We start from the raw sequence: 24,200 nt of genomic DNA, 5'->3' as shown, positions 1-24,200 counted from the left end.
ATTAAAAGGAAGATATGCTCATAGTGGCCAATATCGCTGGCATTAAAAGTCATTTTTGTTTTTTGTTTTTCTGTATTTTGGAAAGTCTCTACAATTTGAAATTCAGGTTCTAAACACTGGAAGAAAAAAGGTTTGCATAAATTTAAAGAGCTATTTGAGTGCCTACCTATAATGTGGTAATGATAGATCTGACCTGTGGAAATTAGATAGCACATTTGTTTTGCTACTGGAGGAATGTTTACTTAAATGTTAACAGAAACTCAAGAAAGGGTGGAGGGAATGGGATAAAAGAGCACTTTGAAATAAAGTTCATATGATTTTAGTACATTTAAACCTCTAAATGAGCTCTCTGTCTTCTATTCAATGTAACTAAAACTTCTATGTTTTTGTCATTTTTCTTTTTAGGGCTGGTAAAATTTCAGCCTTCCCTTTGGCCTTGGGACTCTGTGAGGAACAATTTGAGAAGTGCCTTGACAGAGATGTGTGTTCTCTATGATGTTCTCAGTATTGTCAGGGATAAAAAGTTCATGACTCTTGATCCTGTCTCTCAGGATGCACTTCCTCCAAAACAGGTATGTGTGTGCCCCAGTTGAATAACATCTTATTAAGCCCTAGAGCCATGTTTTGGCTGTGTGTCTATGGTTTTCTTTTCCTTTGTTGCAAAATAAAGTCCATATGAAGACTTAAAGACCAACTAACCCAGAACCATGAGCCAAATACATTTCTTATCTCGATTAAAAAAAAAAAAGAAAAGACTAACTGGTCTACAACAAAACTGTAAAACTGATCTCCTTTATCTTTTATTATATTATATACTTGTATCCTTGGGAGATTTACATTTTATTAACAATACAATATTTAAAAGTTACCGAGCTTAGCAAATTCTTGGTCTATGTTATATTATGTAAAAATGTGATGATAAAGTGGTTTTGCAATCAAATGAACTGAGGTTTGAATCCTGCCTCTGCTCTCACTAGCCATGTGATCTTAAGCAAGTTTTTTTCTCTCAGTCTTAATCTTTCCCCTAACCCTGCCTTCCTTTTTTATTTTATTTTATTTTTTTTTTTTGGTTAAAGAACTAGTTAGAAGAGTTAGGCCAAATTATAGAGGATATTGAAAACTGGGTAGAATTGTTGATATTTGACAAAGAATGTATTTGATTTTTGAATATTTGAAGGTGAATGAGAGGCAATAAAAGGAAGAGTTGATGCAGAGTCTGGAATCACGGAGGCTGCTGAGGAGGTCCTTAGGGAGAACAAGCATCAGGGCCATGAATGAGTTGGTCTTGGAGAGGAAGTATGGATTGGTAGATCCCATTTGTAAATAAAGTTAACTGAACAGAGTAATTCACATAATAGTCATTTCAGAATCTGAAAACATTGTGTTGGAAGACTTGAGTATCAAGTGCATTAAATCTGCTTCCCTCATTTCACAAGAAAACCAAGGCTCAGAGAGATTTGTGATATGTTCAGATTGTTGTGGCTAAGCTAGGAGAGATCCAAGACGAGAACTCCCACACCCCACTCATAGCCCACTGCCATTTTCACCATTTTCTGCTTTTCTCAGAAAGGAGTCTCCAGGAATTTAAGATACCCAGTGCTTTCTTTGAATTAGGTTTCCTAATACAATCAAAAGGTTATAGTGATATTTTAATGAAATTTTTAATGTGATTTTGACTCTCATGCAGCCAGAAAACTTTCTTTTATTAAGCCTGGCTTTATTAAGCCTCTTAGTACTTCTGCCATTTTTTGTTTCACCTCTTTCACATTGGCAAAATGCTTCCCTTTGCAGACTTTTTTCATCTGGGAAACAAAAAAAGTTGTTCTGGGTAAGATTGGGAGAATAGGGAGGGTGGGGCACAGGGGTCATACTGTTTGGGGTCAAAAACTGCTGAAAATTCAGCGTGGTGTGGGCAGGTGATTTAAATCACCCATGAATCACTTGTCATGAAATGGGCAACATGTTGAAAGAATCTCCCCCCAAAAGTTCACTGAAGCCGAGCATAGCTTCTCACTATAATAATGGTAGCTGGTACACTAATGCCATTGGGTTCCTAGAACACTTACCTAGCATGGAAATCTGTACTACAAGGTGCCTGCCCTCCAAAAAATGATTCCGTGATCTCTCTTTGTAAGAGGGGACCCTCATCTAGGCTGGGCAGAGTTGATGCAGTGTTAAGTTCTGACTAGAGTCCATCGTGGCGTTTCTGGTTCAACAATCGTTAAGTACAACTTACTTTGTGTGAGTTGACCACAGAAATAGGTTAAGGTTATTGTTTTAAAAGAACTTTGTGTACTTCTCCTACTTTTTGCTCTTCTTTAATTTCTGCATTTTCTCTAGAGTAGGTATTTTATTACCGAAAAAGTATTTAATTTTACAGTCATATAAAAGTCACACAGAACTGTAGTTTTGGATTGTTTTTGATAGAATCCTCAGACGTTGCAGTTGATATCTAAAAAGAAGTCACTGGCTGGAGCAGCACAGATCCTACTGAAGGGGGCAGAAAGACTGACTAAATCAGTTACCGAAAACCAAGAAAACAAGCTACAAAGAGATTTCAATTCTGAGCTTTTGCGATTAAGGCAACACTGGAAACTTAGAAAAGTTGGAGATAAAATTCTTGGAGATCTGAGCTACAGAAGTGCAGGTATAGATACTTGTTGAAACTATGCTTTGTGTAAGTACAGTGTTACACATCCTTCTATAATAAATCGTTTCTCAGCTACATGTTACATTTGAAATTTTTAATTTTTTTTTTCCTTTGGCTCGGAGTCTTACTCTTTTGCCCAGACTGGAGTGCAGTGTCACATTCACGGCCACCACAACCTTGGCCTGCAGGGCTCAGGCAATCATTTCTCCTCAGCCTTTCAAATAGCTGGAACTACAGGCATGCACCACCATGCCTGGCTAATTTTTTGTAGTGATGAGATCTCGCCAAGTTGCCCAGGCTGGTCTTGAAGCTGTGGGCTCAGGCAGTCCTTTCACCTCAGCCTCCCAAAGTGCTGGGATTATAGGTGTGAGTCACCACACCTGGCTGAAATTTCAGTTTTTATTCACATACTCATCATAGCCTTTATAATAGCGTAGTTTCAATTTCAAAACCTTTTAGATGCATGTAACAGAAAGTTTAAAGGTGAGGTTTATGTGCTAACACATTCTGAACCATAGTTGACGTTTTAGTTAAAAATGACGTTTGAAGGCCTTATTTGTAACCCTTAAAAATTGGACATGAAAGAAGAGAAGAAGCCGGGCTCGGTGGCTCAGCCTGTAATCCCGCGCCTTTCGGAGGCTGAGGTGAGTGGATTGCTTGAGCCTGCAGGTTCGAGACCCACCTGGGCAGGCGAGACCTCATCTCTACAATAAATCAAAAAATTACCCGGGCGTGGTAGCACATGCCTGTAATTCCGACTACTTGAAAGCCTGAGGCTGAAGGATCACTGGAGCCCAGTATGTCCGGGAGCGGCCACTGCACTCCAGTCCGGGCAACAGAGTGAGACTCCAACTCAAAAAAAAAAAAAGAAACATTTCTTCCATATTCTTTTTTCCTCATTAGTCTGCTAAGCTGTTTTCAGGTCTTGAATAAAACACTTTGCTTTCCCCTTTCCCATTTAATTGAAGTCGTAACACTAACTCAAGGAATGTACTTTTCTGGAGTGTACTAAAGTTTGATGATGTTGAATTCTGATCTTTTGTTGTAAATTCCTTGTTGTTGAACTATAATAGCAGGTTTTACAAGGTAATAATGGCAGTGTAAGCTGCTGTGGTAATCAGAGGGGCTGTATGGGAAAAGTTTATAAGGTTCATAGCTCAGTGGGCTAAAAGCTTTAAATGCCAAGGGATGAGACAAAGAGCCTTGGCTTTGATAGTTTAAATCCATAGTAGTGTTATCGAAAAAGGACTTGTTTGCCAGAGCAAGCCTTCATTATCCTAAAATTAGAAGAAGGTAATTTGAGTTGGTTAAGTCAAATACTGGTAGCCCTAAGTGCTTCAGCATTGGTGTGAACCGGAATGATTTGAATTCTGAAGTAAAATCCCATTACAAAGATGAATTCAATATGATAAGTCTTTTTTTTTAAAAGCAGGATTTATTGAGAGGACAGAAAAGCTCCCTCAGTGGGAGGGGACCCTAGGGGGTTGCCCTATAAGTCCATTTTTAAATGCCAACATGTGGCGTGTAGTAGCAGTGCTTTCTGGTTTTGGACATTATAACTTCCAAAACAATTATGTGTAGCAGTTTTACTTAATTTCTCTCTTTGGGACAGTTGTTCGCAGTTATGAAATGATTTAATTACATTATTCTCTGTTATTAAATTTTTTTAACTTTAATTTTTTGAGTCAGGTCTCTGTCACTCAGGCTGGAGTGCAGTGGCACCATTACAGGTCACTGTATCCTTGACTTCCTGGGCTCAGGTGATCTTTCTGCCTCAACCTCCCAAGTAGATGGCACTATGGGTGTGCGCCACTACACTCAGCTAATTTTTCTATTTTTTGTAGAGATGAGATCTTGCTTTGTTCCCCAGGGTAATCTCAAACTCCTGGACTCAAGCAGTCTTCCCACCTCAGCCTCCCAAAGTGCTGGGATTACAGGTGTGAGCCACTGTGCCCAGCCTTCTTTAATGTATCGACAGAGTTGTGGTCTTGCTGTGTTGTCCAGGCTGATCTTGAACTCCTGGGCTCAACTGATCCTCCCTCCTCAGCCTTCTAGAATATCAGGATTATAGGCATAAGCCACTGTACCTGGCCTGCATTGTTTTTAATTGCAGGAAGATCTTTAACATTGTTCTTTGTTATAAAACAGCGGTTACAGGCTGTTGGGAGGCTAAGCTGGGAGGATTGCTTGAGCGCAAAAGTTCAAGATTAACCTGGGCAAATAGTGAGACCCTGTCTCTACAAAAGAAAGTTAAAAATATTAGCTGAGTGTGGTGGTCCGCACCTGTGGTCCTACTTGGCAGGCTGAGGCAGGAGGATCACTTGAGGCCAGGAGTTTGAGGCTACAGTAAGCTTTGATCATGCCCCTGCATTCCAGCCTGGGCAACAAAGTGAGACCCTGTCTCAAAACAAAAACAAAAGCAAGCAGTTACATTCAGCCACCCACTTCTCACATAATTCAGCAGCCCAGACAACTTACTCAAACTTCTGAGCCAGGACGTAACATAAAAATCTAGAAATTATTGAATAAGAGGTGTCATGTGCACTATGAACACTTTGGTTACAGACTTATTAGAAGGGCTGAGTGGCAAAAGTATTTCACCGCTAAGGTTTAAATCTGAAGAATTATTTTCTAAGAGTATACTTATCTCTATCAAACTCCATTAGAATAAAACAGTTTGAATAGCCTGTGAAGTTTGTACTGTCATGATATTGTTAGACTAAGGAGTGTTTATACCTTTTTTCCATGTTTTCTGTCTTCTGTTTGCTCACCACTCTTTCCCCTTCTCCCCAAATATATATGTTTTTAGTGGGAACTTAATCTGCGATTCAGTGATGTGGATGTGAAGTGTTACATGCTTAATATCATATGTTAAATTAATGTTACCTGTTTTCTATTTTCCTATTTTTAATGCCCCATTAGGATCTCTCTTTCCCCATCATGGTACATTTGAAGTAATAAAGAATACAGATATTGATCTGGATAAAAAGATACCTGAAGATTACTGTTCCCTTGATGTGCAAATTCCTAGTGATTTGGAGGGATCTGCATATATCAAGGTATTTGTCAGTATTTTTTTAAGTAATTTCTGATTAATAGCCTTGAAGCTAATTTACTAACTTTTTTGGTTTTTATTGTTATATAGGTTTCAATTCAAAAACAGGCCCCAGATATAGGTGATCTGGGCACAGTTAACCTCTTCAAACGGCCTTTCCCCAAATCCAAACCAGGTGTGTTTATGTTTTATCCTCTAACTTGTGGTCTTATCTGAGCTTACATTTTAAAGTAAACTGATAGGAAAAATAGGTGCTCTGTAGTAAAGAATAATTGGAGGTATACTTTTTACTTTTTTCTTTGAGTAGGAGTCTCTTTCTGACCACCAGGCTGGAGTATAGTGGCATGCTCATTGCCACCGCAGCCTCTACCTCCTAGACTCAGGAGATCCTTCTGCCTCAGCCTTCCGAGTTGCTGAAGCCACAGGCGCGTGCCACAACACCCAGTTAATTTTTTGATTTATTGTGGAGACTAGGTCTCACTAAGTTGCCCAGGCTGGTCTCAAACCCCTGGACTCAGGCAAGCCTCTCACATCCTCCTCCTAAAGTACTGAGATTACAGGCGTGAGCCACCACACCCGACTGGAAGTACACTTTTAATATTTGTTAATAAACCATTAATGATTAGCTGTGCAATTTTTTTTTATTGGACTTATTTACTAGTTTTCTGTGTAAAAGAAGTGAGATTTTTATATTTTGGAAAGAATAATAAAGCATCTTACAAAATTTTGTCATATATTCAGATTACCATTTAAGCTAGCAAGGTTGGATAATTAATATATACATATATTCCTTCTCTTTCAGGTTCCCCACATTGGCAGACAAAATTAGAAGCAGCTCAGAATGTTCTTTTGTGTAAAGAAATTTTTGCACAGCTCTCTCGGGAAGCCGTTCAAATTAAATCACAGATCCCTCACATTGTGGTGAAAAACCAGATTATCTCTCAGCCCTTTCCAAGTAAGAGCAGCTAACCCTTTTGAGATTTTATAAACAGGACTTTGTGATTTGAAGAATTGGATAGAGGGGATAGCTGTTTGGGTGAATAATAAGAGCAAAGAGGTAGTATGCTATCAATAATGGCTTCCACTAAAGTGTATAACACAAACTACACAGCTAATTTTTTTTTTTTTTTTTGCCTTGGAGTCTCACTCTGTTGCCCAGGCTGGAGTGTAGTGGCACGCTCATGGCCACCCCAGCATCGACCTGCTGGGCTCCAGCAATCCTGCCACAGCCTTCCAGGTAGCTGAAACTACAGGCATGCACTACCATGCCCAGCTAATTTTTTATTTATTGTAGAGACAAAGTCTCACCAAGTTGCCTGGTTAACTGTTTTCTATTAACTGGTCTCGGACCAGTTAACTGTGGTCTCGGACCCATGGGCTTTGGGAGTCTACTCGCCTCAGCATCCCAGAGTGCTGGGATTATAGGCTGACCCTCCGAGCCTGGCCTATGCTGCCAATTCTGTTCTGTGTCCTAAATGGTGTGACTCCTGGATTTTTAAAACTGTCTATTAAAAATTTGCTCTAGCAGAGCTACTGTTTAGCAGCATTTACTTTGAAGTGAGAGATTCTTTCTTCTATCTAAATAAGATATCAGAAAATGCACACTAGGCTGAGCGTGATTGCTTACACCTAAAATCCTGGCACTTTGCAAAGCTAAGGCAGGAAGATTGCTTGAGGCCAGGAGTTCATGACCAGCCTGGGCAACATATGAGACCTCATCTTCTCTACAAAAGATTTTTTGAATCTATATAAATCAACATCTATTTATTTATTAATTTTTCAGATTATTTTATTACTTTTATTTAAAGCAAAAGATTTTTTAAAAGTTTATTCATTATATTCTCAAATTTGTAGGAATTGGATTTTAATTATATTATTCAAAAGCATTTAGACTTACCCCGGAGGTCAGTTTGTACTTAGCCTTGTACTTGTTTTTGTATATACTTGCTAAGGACTGTCTTCTTAGATCTTATTAAGGAAATAGATATTAGTGATTAAAAAAAAAATCCTACTTCTCATGGGAGCCCAGAAGAGTGTCTGTCTTCTACTCAGTAAGACCAGATACCAAATCTTATTTTAAAGAAATAAAATATATAGCTTTTGTTGCCAGTCTTCAGCCACAGCTCTAGGCAACAGCCATATTATAGCTTAACAGAAATTGAACTGCTAAAATACATGGTAGTTTATTATGTTCATGAATGGTCATTTTGGTGTAAAAATGTTACTTATGAGGCCTGATCTTCAAGTTTAGAATCTATCTTTTGAGAATGGACTGTGATTATTCTTTATGAAGAGAGTTTGTACCTTTCCATATTTTAGGTTATTTGCTTCTGTCCTATTCTTTTTTATAAATAGGCTTGCAGTTATCTATTTCTTTATGCCATTCCTCAAATGATAAGAAATCCCAAAAATTTGCTACTGAGAAGCAAAGTCCGGAGGACCACCTTTATGTCCTGGAGCATAATTTGCATCTACTGATTAGAGAGGTAATGAAATAAATGTCTTTCTTGCATTGTAGGAACATATACAGGACAGTGAATATGCGCAGTCACCCTGCCCCCGAGTCTTGTTCATTCACAGCAGCATTCCCTATCTGATGTGAAAGATACTTGCTGTGTGCTGAGGAAATACAGAGTTCATCAGAATACAGTCCCTGTGCCCAAGCATACCTCCTAGTGGTAGAAATATAACACCTTTTATAGTAAAATTGTAAGAAGCACAAACTAAAGGCTGCAGAGGAAAGGGTGATCAAAGGGCTAAGGGAAAATGTCTTGTTGGAGTCTGAAGAGAATAGTGGGATTACTTCAGGACATACTCTACTTACAGGTCATCTACTACTGTGTGTCCAGACTGCTGGTTCAGTTTATGCTAATTTCAAAAGAGTCTCCTGTGCAACTTCATAGCAGTACATATTACAGCCTCCCCTGCCCTGCCCTGCCCTGCCCCAGAGTCTGGTCCAGTTGATTGTAGAAGAGTCTGTGTTTTTAAGAAGCTCCTCAGGTTGCTGAGAGGCAACCAGGCTTGGGAACCTCTGATCTAGGGTATAGTGGAATAATTTTGCTGATTGCATATATTCTGTTGTGATTCAGTGGAGAATGTTGTTTTATATTTTAAGACTTTTAAAATACAAAGCCTTAGCCAGGCTCGGTGGCTCAGCCTGTAATCCCGCGCCTTTGGGAGGTTGAGATGAGTGGATTGCCTGAGCCCGCAGGTTCAAGACCTGCCTGGGCAACTTGGCAAGACCTCATCTCTATAATAAATCAAAAATCAGCGGGGCGTGGTAGCGCGCGCCTATAGTTCCAGCTACTTGGAAGGCTGAGGCGGAAGGATCGCTGGAGCCCAACAGGTCGAGGCTGCGGTAGCCAGGAGCAGCCACTGCACTCCAGTCTGGGCGACAGAGTGAGACTCCCAACTCAAAAAAAAAAAAAAAATACAAAGCCTTAAGTTCCTTTTGTGTTTAAAAGCATGATGATTAGGTGTTCATTCTCATGTGTGAGATGTGGCTGCCTCACACCTCATTAAGACATCAGTACCTTACTTACCTGACATGAGAAAAGGAAAAAAAGAAAACAATCACAGCTTGGGAGGGACCCCTGTCTTTATAAACTTGCATTTTGTAGCCTAATAGGTGCTAGCATTATCTCCATGCCAGGATTGTTTTCATATGTAGTTCAAATGTATTGCTTTCAATATTTCCAAGGTGTGAGCCATGTTTTGATTAAATATTGTGCAGCACTTACTGTGTGGGTATTGCTCATTTAAAATGGCTGTTTTTGTCAGTTTCATAAACAGACCTTGAGTTCCATCATGATGCCTCATCCAGCAAGTGCACCTTTTGGCCACAAGAGAATGAGACTTTCGGGTCCCCAAGCTTTTGATAAAAATGAAATCAATTCATTACAGTCCAGTGAAGGGCTTCTGGAAAAAATAATTAAACAAGCAAAGCATATTTTTCTGAGGAGTAGGTAAGATTAAAGTTACTGTTTTTTCTTTGACATTGCAGTCTGTTTTCCTTCATGATTTCATATACTTTTGAGGGGATGCTTTAACTTTTCTTTTTTCCCAGAGAGAGGAAGGAGGCTACAGTGTAAGAGTTGATGGTCATAGGCTGGGTGCTGTCAAATATGAGCAAGACTGGATCCATGACCAGTCTAACAATATGTTAGTTCTAACCCTGGAAGCAAAAATTTTGCAGAAACAACTGACTAGAAATGGGCCTTACAACATTATGATTTCTTCAGTAGCCCAGCCATGAGATACTTATTTCTGAGCTGATATAAATTTATTTTGAAGCTTTCTGTGTTTTTTGGTTGCTGCACATTTATTTATTTATTTTTGAGTTGGAGTCTCACTCTGTCTCTCAGCCTAGAGTGTAGCAGCAGGATCATGACTCACCTTAGCCTGAGTCTCCTGGGCTCAGGTGATCCTTCTGCCTCAACCTCCCAAGTGACTGGGGCTACAGGTACATGCCAACACTTCTGCCTAATTTTTTAAATTTTTGCTGTGTGCTGAGGGAATATGTGAGGGGAAAGCTATGTGGCTCAGGCTTGTCTTGAACTCCTGAGCTCAAGCAGTCTTCCTGCCTCAGCCCTCTGAAGTGCTGGGATTACATGCATGAGCCACCGTGCCTGGCCTCTTGCACATTTTAGGGTTTGGAAGGCACTTTCCAAAATGTTGCTTTACTTAATCCTTGTTCTTTGGGATAGATAGTGTTAAACCACATTTTTACTGATGAGAAGATTGAGGCTTAGAGAAGTTATGTAACTTGCTCAAGGTTTCACGTCAAAAGATAACAATACAAGGATTTATGCTCAGGTCTGTGTAACTCCAAAATTCATTTTCTTTCTTTTATGTACGTTGTTTACAGAAGAACTTGTCGTGATTTGGACAAAAGTGTATCTTTTTCAGTGCTAAAAGATGCTTTTCTTCTGCTTTTTTTTTCCTTCCCAAGTCAGGTCTTACTCTGTTGTCCAGGCTGGAGTGCAGTGGCATGATCATGGCTTACTGTAGCCTCAACCTCCTGGGCTCAAGGGATCCTCCAGCCTCAGCCTCCCGCGTAGCTGGAACTACAGGCGTGAACGACCATAGCCAGCTCATTTTTTAATTTTTTTGATTGTAGAGACATGGTCTTGCTGTGTTTCCTAGGCTAGTCTTGAACTCCTGGGCTCAAGCAATACTCTCACCTTGGGCTCTAAAGACAAGTGTCAGCCACTGTGTTCAGCCTAAAGGATGCTTTTCTATTTTATTATTAATACTTGATGAAGAGGTCTGTTTTTACTGCATTTGTAATTGAGCCTTGATAGTATATCAGAATTTCAGGCATGGTTACATTGTTGTTAAATAGATATTTTATTTCTGGTTTCCAGTTTTTGATTGTTAATGTAGTTACCGTTTTATTAGCATATTAGTTTGTAGTCCTGGAGTGGAAATTTAGATCCTGCAGTTTTTTGTTTGTTTCTTTTTGGGGGTTTTTTTGAGTCAGAGTCTCACTCTGCTGCCTAGGCTACAGGGGCAGTGGCACCCTTACGGCCACCGCATCCTCGACCTACTGGGCTCAGGCAGTCCCTCCGCCTCAACCTTCCAAGTAACTGAAACTACAGGCACGCACCACCATGCCCAGCTATTTATTTATTTATTTATTTATTTATTTATTTATTTATTTATTTATTGTAGAGATGAGGTTTCGCTAAGTTGCCCAGGCTGGTCTCCAACCCATCGGCTCAGGCAGTCCTCTCACCTCGGCCTCCCAGAGAGCTGTGATTATAGGCGTGAGCCACCATGCCCAGCCAGGTCCTGTAGCTTTTAGTAAAAGGAATTAGGAAGACATATTAGAGAAGACAGCATGACAGAATGAAAGAAGTAGGGAACTGAAGGTGAAAGATGTGTTCAGGTCAGGGTTCAGCTGCTTGCTAAGTGACTTGGGGCAAGGCACTTGGTTTCTATTGCCCTTCTTTATTCCTCTGTCAATAGTGGGCACAGGAGTCTGGGCTTAAGATTATATTAAATAATCATGCAGAAGTTCCCTGTAAGCAATAAAATGTATGACAAGTTACTGTTACTTCAGTTATAAAAGCGTTTATTGAGTATATTGTTAATCTTGCAGATTACTGATTGACGACAAAGTTAAATATTCCCTGAAATAAATGAAGGGCATAGAAATAGCTATCTTGAGAACCATTATAAATTTTTTTTCTTAATTTTTTGTAGAGAAAAAATGGGTTGATCTAAAGCTCCTGGGCTCAAGCAGTTCTCCCAGGTTGACCTCCCAAAGTACTTGGATTACAGGCAGGAGTCACTGCACCCCTCCCAGAACCATTAAAAAACTTTAGAGTAGTATAGCCCTGGAAGCAGCAAAGCTTTAAAAATGCTACTTTCCCATAGTCACGGAAATAATGTTCTAGTGTACAAAAGTTAACTGAAGAAAAAGGACAGATGTGTATAATACCATGCACAGTGAGCTCTAATTAACATGCTTATATATTTTTATATATGTGTGTGTCAGGGTGTGTGTATCTGTTTTTTAAAAAATCCAAGATCATAACATTTTATATTCTGATTTGTACTTGATGATAGAGGAAGCCAAAAAAAAAAACAACAACAAATTTTACATCCTGTCTTTAATATTATATTGTAAATTTTAAAATATGTGCTTAAATACTTTTCAAACCTTTAATAGGTATGCTGGCCAGCCCACCTCCCATGTGGCAACAAGTTAAAAAAAAGTTGTGCAATATCTTCTTATGTGAACATTTCATGATTTCTTCCCCCCATTCTCAATTGCTATATTTTTATTTTCAGTTTGTCTTATTTATTTACTTATTTTTAAGTCAGGGTCTCACTCTGTCGTCCAGGCTGAGTGCATTGTCACCATCATGGCTTACCGCACCCTCAAACTCCTGGGCTCAAGCAATCCTTCTGCCTCAGCCTCCCAAGTAGCTGGGTCTATAGGCACATGCCACCACACCTGACTAATTTTTGGATTTTTTTTGTAGAGATAAAGTTTCACTATGTAGCCTAGATTGGTATTTCCAGTTTATTGAGACATGTGATGCTATGCAGAACATTCTCACATATGTATCAGTCTGCTGTAGGAGTTTTGAAGCACTGTCAGGGAAGCAAATCAAGGAAAAAGAAAGCAAGTTTGAGTGTGGATTGTAAGAAACCAATTCTAGAGCAGCAGTGCAAAAGCAAACCCTAAGACTGCTGATGTAAAGCCCCTTGTCCCCACTGATAGTTCTTACTTTTTCCCATCTTTTCCAGGCTTTTCTTTCTCTTTCCAATAAATACTGTGCTAGAATCAGATGATTATCGCTAGAAACGAGTGGTTTGGCTAATTGACGTGATTTGTGCTTTGGTTCTAAGCGGTGGCTGTTGGTTAGTGTGTCTGAATCATACAGGAAAGATTACTGGCTTTGGAGTTAGACGGATTTTGTATCCCTGCATACAGCTATGTGACCTTGGGCAAATTGCTAAACTTCTTTTTTCTCTTCTGAAAATTGAAGATAATAGGGCATGCCTACCTAACCTCAGGGTTGTTAGTAAGATTAATGATAAAATTCATGAAAGCATGTGTTACAATTCTTAATACAAAATGAGCACTTGAATCTTATTTCACATTTGTATTTATCATATTTTTTCTTTCTTGGTGTATAAGGTTTGGATTGCATTAAAAGTCCCTAGCTTCTTTTGAATATGATTATAATTCCATTACAGTAATGGGTCAAGCTGTGGGTGTGTCCCAAGTCCTTTGTTACCAAGTACCAACATTTATGCTTGATTTGTATTAGGTTTAGTCCTCTATTAGTAGCCTCACTTGTGTCTCCATAAGCTTTCTGAGTGGGAGAAAACGGAGTTAAAAGAGGATAAGCCCATCATGAATTGTGATAATCAGGAGTCTGTGATGAGAGAATGTTCTCATGTGAAGCTGAGAAACGAGTACACAGCACAGTGTGAAAGAGGTTCTCAGAACTGCCTCTACCTTTCTTTGAAAGTTGTGCTTTTCAGATGGTGATCTTTTTATTTTTATTATTTATTTATTTTTCAAGTGCTTACTCTATTGCCTGGGCTAGAGTGCAGTGGCACAATCATGGCTCACCGGAGTCTTGACCTCTTGGACTCGGGTGATCCTTTCACCTCACCCTCCCAAGGAGCTGGGACTTCTGGCATATGCCACCACACCAGGCTAATTTATTTTTCCTTTTTTAGAGACAAGGTCTCACTATGTTGCCCAGGCTGGTCTTGAATTCCTGGACTCCCACCTTGACCTTCTCCCACCTTGACCTTCCAAAGTGGATTACAGGCTTGAGCCACCTCGTCCGGCCTCAGATGGTGATATTTTATTTTTCATTTATTTATTTTTTGAGTCAGTTTCACTCCGTCGCCCAGGCTAGAGTGCCAGTGGCACAGTCAGCTACTGTACTTTCAAACCTGCTGTGCTCAGGAATCCTTCCGCCTCAGCCATCCAAGTAGCTGGAACTACAGGTGTGTGCCACCATGCCCAGCTAATTTTTTGATTTATTGTAGGGACGAGGTCTTGTCAGGTTTCCCAGGCTGGTCTCGAATCCCTGGAATCAGGCAATCCTCTCACCTCTGCTTCCCAAAGTGCTGGGATTACAGGCATGAGCCACCACACCCAGCCAAGTGGTGATATTTTTAAAAAGTAGTTTCTAGTTTTCAAATTTTCATAAAATTGATGAGTAATTTATAGTCCTGTTGTTTCATAGGGTAACTTTTAACTTTTTTTTTTTTTTTTTGAGAACTGCTGCGACCATTGACAGCTTAGCGAGCCGAATTGAGGACCCTCAAATACAGGCTCACTGGTCAAACATCAATGATGTCTATGAGTCTAGTGTGAAGGTTTTAATCACCTCCCAAGGCTATGAGCAGATATGCAAGTAAGTGCCAAAATTATAAGAGTTATGCATTTAACATGTTAAGTTGTTTTTTATGTATTGATATTTGCTGAGTGATTATGGTTTTTATTTGCTAGTGTGGCATAACATTTCTGTAAATTAAATAAACTGTAGAGTGCTTGGTTTTTGTTTTGCTTTGACGGCAGTTAGTTCTTAACAGGAGATAATTCAGAAGGTCTGTTTTTAAACATTGTAAGGATGAGAGGTAAGGATGTCTATGAAATAGTCTGTTAGGTAAACGTTGTGAGCTGTGGTGAAAATGAACCCCAGCACTGAACAGAAAGCTCCCTGTCCTTAGATGCCAGGTCTGCTTCCATGCCTGCCTAGTGGCTGTGGCAAGTTGAGCACATTTGAAGTAAGTAGGGCCATTTATTTTGGAGCTTGTACTCTGTATTATGCCTAAAACGGCCAAGTTTTGTAGCTTTCCCCTGACCTGGTGTCCGAGGGGGCAAAGTGATTTTTGTCCCCAGCATTCATAGGGATACAATCTACTCAATTTACATCCACAAATTACAAGTTAATACAAATGACTAGTAGCCATCAAAGGGTGTTTTGAGCCTCATTGACTTTTTTTTTTTTTCTTTTCTGAGTTGGAGTGTTACTCTGTCGCCCAGGCTGGAGTGCAGTAGCACTCTGACAGCCACTCCAGCCTCGACCTGCTGGGCTCAGGAGATCCTTCCGCCTCAGCCTTCCAAGTAGCTGGAACTAGAGGCATGTGCCACCATGCCTGGCTAATTTTTTGATTTATTGTAGAGATAAGGTCTCACCAAGTTGCCCAGGCTGCTCTCGAATCGATGGGCTCAAGCAGTCCTATCACCTCAGCCTCCCAAAGTGCTGGGATTAGAGGTGTGAGCCACCACGCCTGGCTGAGCCTCATTGAAATTTAACAACTGCCAAGGTATAGCTTTATTTCAGACAGACCTAATTAGCCACAGTGAAGCAGTACACATTGAAACACAAAATGACCTGCCTTAGGAGTAGGGGCAGAAAATACATTTATTTATTTTTTTATTTGAGTTGGAGTCTCACTCTGTCGCCCAGATTGGAGTGCAGTGGCCGCTCCCGGCCACCACAGCCTCGACCTGCTGGGCTCCAGCGATCCTTCTGCCTCAGCCTTCCAAGTAGCTGGAACTACAGGCGCATGCTACCATGCTCAGCTGATTTTTGATTTATTGTAGAGATGAGGTCTCGCCAAGTTGCCCAGGGGGTCTCGAACCCGCGGGCTCAGGCAATCCACTCACCTCAGCCTTCCAAGGTGCGGGATTACAGGCTGAGCCACTGAGCCCGGCAGAAAATACATTTATAAGGCCGTTTTTTAATGTGGAGTTTTAATTCACTTTTAAAAAATGAAAAATACAAGCTCAAATAACAGAGCATAAAACAATCCACAGTGGGAAGGAAATTCATCTTGAGACCTCCAGAGAAAGATGGAGTGAAGCTGCATTGTAGTTTTCTTCCCCTGTACCTAAAGAAATAATAAAATAATTGGGGTGATTTGGGGCTGAGGTGAGAGGAGTAGGTGTTGAATGCAGATGAAACAAGCTTGGCCTAAGCTTTTAACTAAGACTGGATGATGCAATTACAGGCTTTCATTAGACTGAAATCCACTTCTGTGTTTAAAATTTTCCATAATAAAAAGGAATGAGTGAGTGCAGTGGAAAGGACAAGGAAAATTATCAGAGTTGAATTGTGTATGTTCAGAACCTAGACCCGAACAGTCCTTCGATATGGTTACAGGACCCAAATAAATGTTCCACATGTCCATGAAGAAGGGTTAGTGATGATGCAACCTTGGCAGAAGTGGTAGAGTGTCCTTTTTCCTCTTTTATGTCGGGATCAGTTCATGCTGTTCAAAGCTGGAAGTGGTTCTCAGAAGTCCTCAGGCATCATTTAAAATAGTTTCTTACATCTTTCTAGGAAAGTCTATGCATTTACAACCATAGGTGTCCTACCTGTACCCTAACTCTTTTTCCAGTTTTGTGTGCTTTTAAAAACTATTGAGATGAAATTCACATAACAGAATTCACAATTTTGAAGTGTACACAGTTCGTTGATTTTTGCTCTTATGTTATAGAACCATCATCACTACTGAATTCCAGAGCTCTTCCATTACTCTAAAAACAAACTCTGCGTGTTAGCAGTCATTTGTTTTGTGTGTGTGTGTGTGTGTGTTTTTAACTCAGTAGATTTTTTTTTTCTGAGTTGGAAGTCTCACTCTGTTGCTCAGGCTAGAGTGCAGTGGCCGCTCCCGGCCACCGCAACCTCGACCTGCTGGGCTCTGGCGATCCTTCCGCCTCAGCCTTCCGAGTAGCCGGAATTACAGGCGCGTGCTACCACGCCCGGCTAATTTTTTGATTTATTGTAGAGATGAGGTCTCGCTGCCCAGGCGGGTCTCGAACCCGCGGGCTCAGGCAATCCACTCACCTCAGCCTCCCAAAGGCGCGGGATTACAGGCTGAGCCACCGAGCCCGGCTGCAGTGGAACTCTTACAGCCACTGCAGCCTTGACCTACTGGGCTCAGGTGATCCTTCTGTCTCAGTCTTCCAAGTAGCTGGAACTACAGGCACACGCCACCATGCCCGGCTAATTTTTTTATTTATTGTAGAGATGAGGTCTCGCCAAATTACCCGGGCAGGTCTTGAACTCATGGGCTTAGGCAATCTTCTTACCTCGGCCCTCCAAATTACTGGGATATAGGCGTAAGCCACCATGACCACCAGTAGAATATTTTTATTAAAACTTGTGCAGGTAAATTTAATGGTCAGAACAAAATGGAATCATTCAGGAAAAGCTACAGAAAATGCTTTGCAAAGTAGTAGATCCTTTTTATATTCACCATTTTTGTTTATTTTTTTCTGAGTTGGGGTCTCTGTCACCCAGGCTGGAGTGCAGTGGCACCGTCCCCACTCACTGCAGGTTGGGCCTCCTAGACTCCAGTGATCCTTCCATCTCAGCCACCTGAGCAGCTACAACTATAGGCAGGTACTGCCACGCCTGGTCTTATGTTCACTGTTTCAGCAGAGTTTAAACTATGTGATTATTCTATTAATATACTCTTCTGAGTTAAGATTATTCAGATGGCCATAAGGCCCAGAAATCCAGGCACGTACGCCTAGTAAGTAATTTATTGCTTCCTAGTCTTGTATTGGTGGAGAAGAATTTCTCGTCAGCATATTCTTTATATACCAAGACTTTTAATCAATATTCTGTTGATGAATATTTTTGTTGGATGTCAATAAAATAATTGGCACATGGGCAAATATATTTATTTATAGAATAAAGTCCCGCAGATGTAATTGCTGGGTCAAAAGATAAGGATATTTAATTTTTTTTTTTTTAATGGAGAGTAGGGTCTCGCTCTGTTCCCCAGGCTGTTCTTGAACTCCTGCCTTGACCTCCCAAAGTGCTGCTATTATAGGCATGAGTCATCGTGCCTGGCCAGAATGTTTAAGCATTTAATTAAAAGTTTCCAAATTGGCCGTGCTTGGTGGCTCAGCCTGTAATCCTGTGCCTTTGGGAGGCTGAGGTGAGTGGATTGCCCAAGCCCGTGGGTTCGAGACCCGCCTGGGCGGGCGAGACCTCATCTCTACAATAAAATCGAAAAAAATTAGCCGAGTATGATAGCACGCACCAGTAATTCCAGCTATTCGGAAGGATCGCCGGAGCCCAGCAGGTCGAGGCTGCGATGGCCGGGTGTGGCTACTGCACTCTAGTCTGGGCGACAGAGTGAGACTCCAACTCAAAAAAAAAAAAAAAGTTTCCAAATTATTCTTTAAAGTGGTTGCCACAAGTATGCTTTCACCAATAGTGAGTGCCAAGAATTCCTGTTTTTCATGCCCTTGTTTTTTGGGGGTTTTTTTTTTTTGAGTTGGAGTCATTTTTTTTGTTTTTTTGAGTTGGAGTCTCACTCTGTTGCCCAGACTGGAGTGCAGTGGCCGCTCCCGGCCACCACAGCCTCAACCTGCTGGGCTCCGGGGATCCTTCCGCCTCGGCCTTCCAAGTAGCTGGAACTCAGCCTCAACCTGCTGGGCTCCGGGGATCCTTCCGCCTCGGCCTTCCAAGTAGCTGGAACTACAGGCACGTGCTGCCACGCTCGGCTCATTTTTTGATTTATTGTAGAGATGAGGTCTCACCAAGTTGCCCAGGTGGGTCTCGATCCCGCGGACTCAGGCAATCCACTCACCTCAGCCTCCCAAAGCGCGGGATTACAGGCTGAGCCACTGAGCCCGCCTCATGCCCTTGTTTTAAATAAAGAATTTAAATTTTTGGTGAGATTTATAAGTCTTTTCCTTTAATCCTTTTGAGTTTTTCTGTTTTTTTCTGAAAAAACAACATACACTTTAATTCACCCAAATTACAATTTTAGCCAGGCATTATGATGCATGCCTGTAGTTCATCTACTTGGGAAGCTAAGTCAAAGAATTGCTTGAGGCCTGGAGTTTGGAGGCTGCCATGTGCTGTGGCTGCACCTCTGAATAGTTCCCATACTCCAGGGGCAACATAATGAGACCCTGGGTCTATTTAAAAAAAAGTTTTATATAGACAGTTTACCAAAATGCTTTATTTCCAAATATAAAACAGAGTTAGAAGCAATAGGTATTATCAAATGTAGAAAGACATGCTATTTTTTTCTGTATTTGTTTAAATTATTTGTCTCGGGGGGATTTTGAGTTTCTTGTAGATGTTACATGTTAATTTGGGGAGGTGTGTCCAGGCTGGTCTTGAACTCCTGGCTGGGCTCAAGCAGTCCTCCGTTCTTAGCCTGTTGTATGCTAAAATTCTGTAAGTTGTTTTGGAAGAGTGCAGTGATGTGCATGTTATTTATGGCCATTTGTGAGTTATTTGACCTAAGCTAAGTTAATAGAGTGTACATATTTTTGTATGTTGATTGTTTCATGAGGAGAAGGTAGAGTTATAAGAATTTGAGGCATCCTTTGGGAATCTGATAAAGATGTCATCTGTATTAGTAGACAGCGTTACTAATAGTAAAAATTATCCCAAATTGGTAAAGTGCATCTGAACTGGAAGCAGTTTTAGATAACCTGTGGGAATACCTTTTGACTTCCCTAGGTGAGGTGACTTAAAACTGATTGTGTCTTGTGGACACCCTGGAAACCATGCCTATGAAGTTATAAGAGCTTATGACTCTTGTGAAGAAGGAGATTTCTAAGTTAGGGACGGTCCCACTTGTACCCAACGTGGCTCTCATCTCGTTGCAGCAAAGGTTTACCACTGCTGTGTAGACAACTCCATGGCTGGCTGGAAACTATGGTCCTATATCCTTCAGAGTAGACAGACGTGGTTTGTGGTAGTCTGGGATACGTATGTTTAGTTGAACCTAAGAAGAATTCCCTTCTTCCTTGTGGATGTTGGCATATGCCGTTAAAACTGTTGTTTTCTTTTTGTTTGATATTAGGGCTTAATGTTTGTGGCCTTGTGTGATCATTTTGAGCATTTCAGACTTTTAGTATTGTGTGTCTTAAAGGTCCATTCAGCTGCAGTTGAATATTGGGGTTGAGCAGATCCGAGTGGTACACAGAGATGGAAGAGTAATTACGCTGTCTCATCAGGAACAGGAGCTACAGGATTTTCTTCTGTCTCAGGTAATAGTTGAAACTACAAGTCTTAAACCCCTTCCTCACCCAACTGCTTGAAAAGTAGTTAAAATGTATTCACTTATGTAAGAAGAAAACCATTTTTTGCGTCATTTTGTCTAATTTATAATATACACTTTACAACCTGTTAGTTGAAAGTGTTAATAACGGTCCTCGAAGTGCTTTCACTTACTTGCGTTTAAGTTGAAGGACCAGTTCTGGGACTGGCAAGTTTTTTGTTTGTTTGTTTCTTATGTTTGCCAAGGTTTACAATATCCCCAGGACCACAGGAATGTGGAGAAGTATTGTCTCTAGGAAACTAGAGGAAGGGAGCTTAGATATAAAACTGTAGGGTGGGAGGGGATGGATAATGAGAAGACTAGCAGGTGAAATGTGCATTATTCAGGGAAGGATCCACTCAAAGCCCCAACCTCACCATACACAGTCCCTGCATGTAACAAATTGCACGTGCACTCTTACATAAAGGTAAGAGTAATTCACCTCTGCAATAAAAAAGTCTATCTACTTATGCCCCATAAACTTACACAAATCAAAAACATAATGGCCATTATCCTTAAGTGGAGTGTTTTACTCTCAAGTCCTAAGAAAGAGTTTGTCATATTAAGGGCAGTAGAAAGTGATGAGCTGTACCACACACTTGCTTTGTGACCCTGGACACATTTCTGGACCTTTCTTTTCCCATCTAATAGTATTTCTACTACTTTCTTTGTGGCATTGAGATGATTCAGTGAAATACTGAATTATGGGAGAAAAGATAGGTCTTTGAAATGCTAGTGTAAGATACTATTTTCTTCACGTAAAATTTTTAAAAATAGCTAATTTCTATCTTAGAAGCAATAATCTTACATAATTTGTTTCTTTGGTGCCAAGAAATTAAAATGCCCTTGTGAAGTATGGCAGCTACTGACTGATTACATCGAAAATGGCTTTGGTCACTTTAGGTACTCATAAAATATTTTGGAATGTTGTTGGGTAGCTGCCAGGATTGATGGGAAGTCTAGAGAACACAGCTTGCAAATGAATAGGGACCTCGAAAGGATCCCTTCACCGCTGGTGGCAGAATGCAGTTTAAATCTCCCCTGTGTATTGGTGAGGGTCTTGGCGAGAAACAGGTGGCATGCTTACGAGAACAGTTTCAGGAGGGCCTGTTTACTGAAGATCCATTTACATGGTGTGGGTGTAGAGGAGCCACCAGGAGCATTGTGGTAACCTGCTGTTAGGAGTAGCCAGGTAACCCGGGGGCTCAGGAGTTACCAGCCCCAGGCCAGTGTCAAGGTGCGGGACAGGTTATAGGAACCACGAAGGGGAGAGTCCTGTAGAATAGGCCACCTGGAGAAGTCTAGCGGCCTTCTGTCAAGCGTTACAACCAGCCTTGACGACTTCACAGGGGGATACCAGAGGCGCAAATGTCTTGACCGCACTCTCCCCTGCCGTCCTGCTGGCTGTCATTGGATGGCTCCCATTTCCTGAGCCCAACCTAGAGCCTTCCAGGGCAGAAAGTACAGTGGAGAGTGGAGTTGAAGGGCAAACGGAGGATGCCCAGCACACCTGCTACTTTTAATGCCGCTCCACATTCAGCAGGCCAGGCTGGGGGCTCCAGTTGGCCAAGCTTAGGTCACGTGCCTGTGCTCAAGCCACCAGTGGGCAGGGCACGTATTGCACAGTTTTAGCTTGTGCGGGGGAAGGTGGGGTCCTGTTCCCGCCTCGTGGTAGACACAGACAGAAGGCTTCCTTAGACATAAGAGAGGGTTGCTGTGTAGCGCATGAAAGCCCGTCAACATTTGCCAGTGTGAGGTCAGGTCCCTGCAGGCGCCCATACCATTCGCTGATCACTGACATCTCCATTGTCATCCACAGATGTCGCAGCACCAGGTGCATGCAGTTCAGCAGCTCGCCAAGGTCATGGGCTGGCAGGTCCTGAGCTTCAGTAATCATGTGGGACTTGGGCCCGTAGAGAGCATTGGCAATGCCTCCGCCATCACCGTGGCCTCCCCAAATGGAGACTATGCTATCTCAGGTACTTTCTGCTGCTTTGACTGAGAAGCGTGTCTAGCTTTTTACATCTACCTTTAGAATTAACACATAGATGAAAGTAATTTATCTGTGCGATAAATGAGTCAGGGTTGTATTTACACTAAGCATTTATCTGATCATTGCTGTTACTCAACAGGAGACTATTCTTTTTCTAGAAGTTATAAGAAATGTTTAGCTGGCAGCACATTTTCCAAGGAGATAGTCTGAAAGTATCATCGGTGTTGTTAATCCTACAGTCCTAAACTTTTTTAAAAATGTGCTGTGACAAACGTGGGAATAATGACATCTGACCCTAAAAGTAGTAAAGGGATGGAACAGAGAGGGGATATATTTTATTAAGCACCTATTATGAGCGAGCTCCTTAGTGGGCATTTGCACTGACGTTATCGAGCTTACCTACACTGTCACATGATCTAGCTTACATTTGGAGTGCTCACAGATCTTCCTTTCTAGTGCACTCTAAATACTTTAGAAATATAGTCATGGGTTGCATAATGACAAGGACTCGTTCTAAGAAATGTGTTGTTAGGGGATTTTGTCATTGAGCGAACATCATAGGGTGTACTTTCACAGACCTAGATGGGGTAGCCTGCTGCACACCTCAGCTTAAACGTATAACCTGGTGCTCTTGAGTCAGGATCCTGTACAACATGTTACTATATTGAAGACTCAGCAGTTGTAAGACAGTGGTATTTGTGTATCTCAACTTAGAAAGGTACAGTAAAAATGGAGGCCCAGCCTGGGCAACAAATGAGCCATGTGGTAGCATGTAGCAGTAGTCCCAGCTACTTGGGATGCTGAGACAGAAGAATCATTTGAGCTGAGGAGTTCGAGACTGCAGTGAACTGTGATCACATCACTGCATTTCAGCCTGGGCCACAGAGAAACACTGTCGGGTTGATGCCGTTTCGACAGTGATTTGCTTCAGTGTACTTCATCTCTAAATAAGAAATAACCCTTTTCCTCTAGAACTGCTCTGACTGACTGAACCTCTTTATCCTTTTGGATCCCCATACAGAAGCTACCACTGTTGCTTAAAATACCTTTCCTTGAGATTTTTCTGGACGCATAATGAATGCTTCCTTCGGTTAGTTTCAGCTTTATTCCTCACTACTCCACCAGAGAGTGAGAGAAGCTTTCTAAACGCCTGTCTGGCCATGGTTCCCACCTATCTGCCCTGAAAAGCACTTTTTAGCAAGAATGTTTAAGCTGGTGGACAAAGTTTTTGTGTGCACAGTAGAATGAAGTTGTGGGCTTTAACCTTGTTGTTTCTAGTTTGGAAAATGAGCGTATTATGTGTTGACATTTTGGGTTTCCTCCGCAGTCCGTAATGGACCGGAAAGTGGCAGCAAGATTATGGTTCAGTTTCCACGTAATCAGTGTAAAGACCTTCCGAAAAGTGATGTTTTGCAAGACAGCAAATGGAGTCATCTCCGTGGACCATTCCGAGAAGTCCAGTGGAATAAAATGGAAGGCCGAAACTTCGTGTATAAGATGGAGCTGCTTATGTCTGCACTTAGTCCTTGTCTACTGTAATTTTTTGCAGAACAGTTTCCAGATTTTTTTTTAGAGAAGTTTAAAAAGCTTTTACTTGACGTGTTTGCAGATCAACTATAAGCACAAAGAAGAGATAGCCTCCAAAGGAGCATTGTTTTAGAAAATAACCATTAGTAAATATTGACTTCGCATTTTGAAACTTTCACTTTATCAGTGACAAGAGCTTTAAAATGCATAGTTGATGTACAATTGTGGGGTTTACAACATAGGGAGATGTAAAATAATATCTTTTTATGCAGTTAACTTGAAAATGTCACTAAAGGGCTTGAATGCTTTTTAAAATATTCCTTCTGTAATGTTGACATCAAATAAAGTGTGGTTTAAAATCTCCCAATGCTTTCCAAACTCTTAATAACCCAAATGAACTTTGTCTTTAA

General features: G+C 41.1%; 1 protein-coding gene across 1 annotated transcript; it reads left to right on the top strand.

Annotated features, from left to right (window-relative positions):
* The first annotated feature begins 409 nt into the window (after window positions 1-409).
* On the top strand, window positions 410-24,157 carry MED17 (mediator complex subunit 17). The gene is made up of 11 exons (XM_021715310.1): window positions 410-572; window positions 2,428-2,647; window positions 5,573-5,709; window positions 5,796-5,880; window positions 6,508-6,660; window positions 8,061-8,191; window positions 9,486-9,670; window positions 14,462-14,599; window positions 20,103-20,220; window positions 22,090-22,249; window positions 23,591-24,157. Exons 1-11 carry the CDS (start codon window positions 480-482, stop codon window positions 23,800-23,802), a joined length of 1,632 nt encoding a protein of 543 aa, XP_021570985.1. The 5' UTR covers window positions 410-479; the 3' UTR covers window positions 23,803-24,157.
* The last annotated feature ends 43 nt before the right edge of the window (window positions 24,158-24,200 follow it).

This window comes from Carlito syrichta, unplaced genomic scaffold (assembly GCF_000164805.1).
Source record: "Carlito syrichta isolate Samal-C Ts95f unplaced genomic scaffold, Tarsius_syrichta-2.0.1 Scaffold100614, whole genome shotgun sequence".
NCBI classification, from domain to species: Eukaryota; Metazoa; Chordata; class Mammalia; order Primates; family Tarsiidae; genus Carlito; species Carlito syrichta.
The sequence above is the reverse complement of the archived record's forward strand: the minus strand, read 5'-3'. Positions and strand labels throughout refer to the sequence as shown.

Coding starts and splice junctions, on each gene's coding strand:
- MED17 (XM_021715310.1), top strand. CDS start 480: ATGTGTGTTCTCTATGATGTTCTCAGTATTGTCAGGGATAAAAAGTTC. Junction 6,661..8,060: donor TATCTCTCAGCCCTTTCCAA/GTAAGAGCAGCT, acceptor TTTTATAAATAG/GCTTGCAGTTATCTATTTCT. Junction 9,671..14,461: donor CATATTTTTCTGAGGAGTAG/GTAAGATTAAAG, acceptor TTTTTTTTTGAG/AACTGCTGCGACCATTGACA.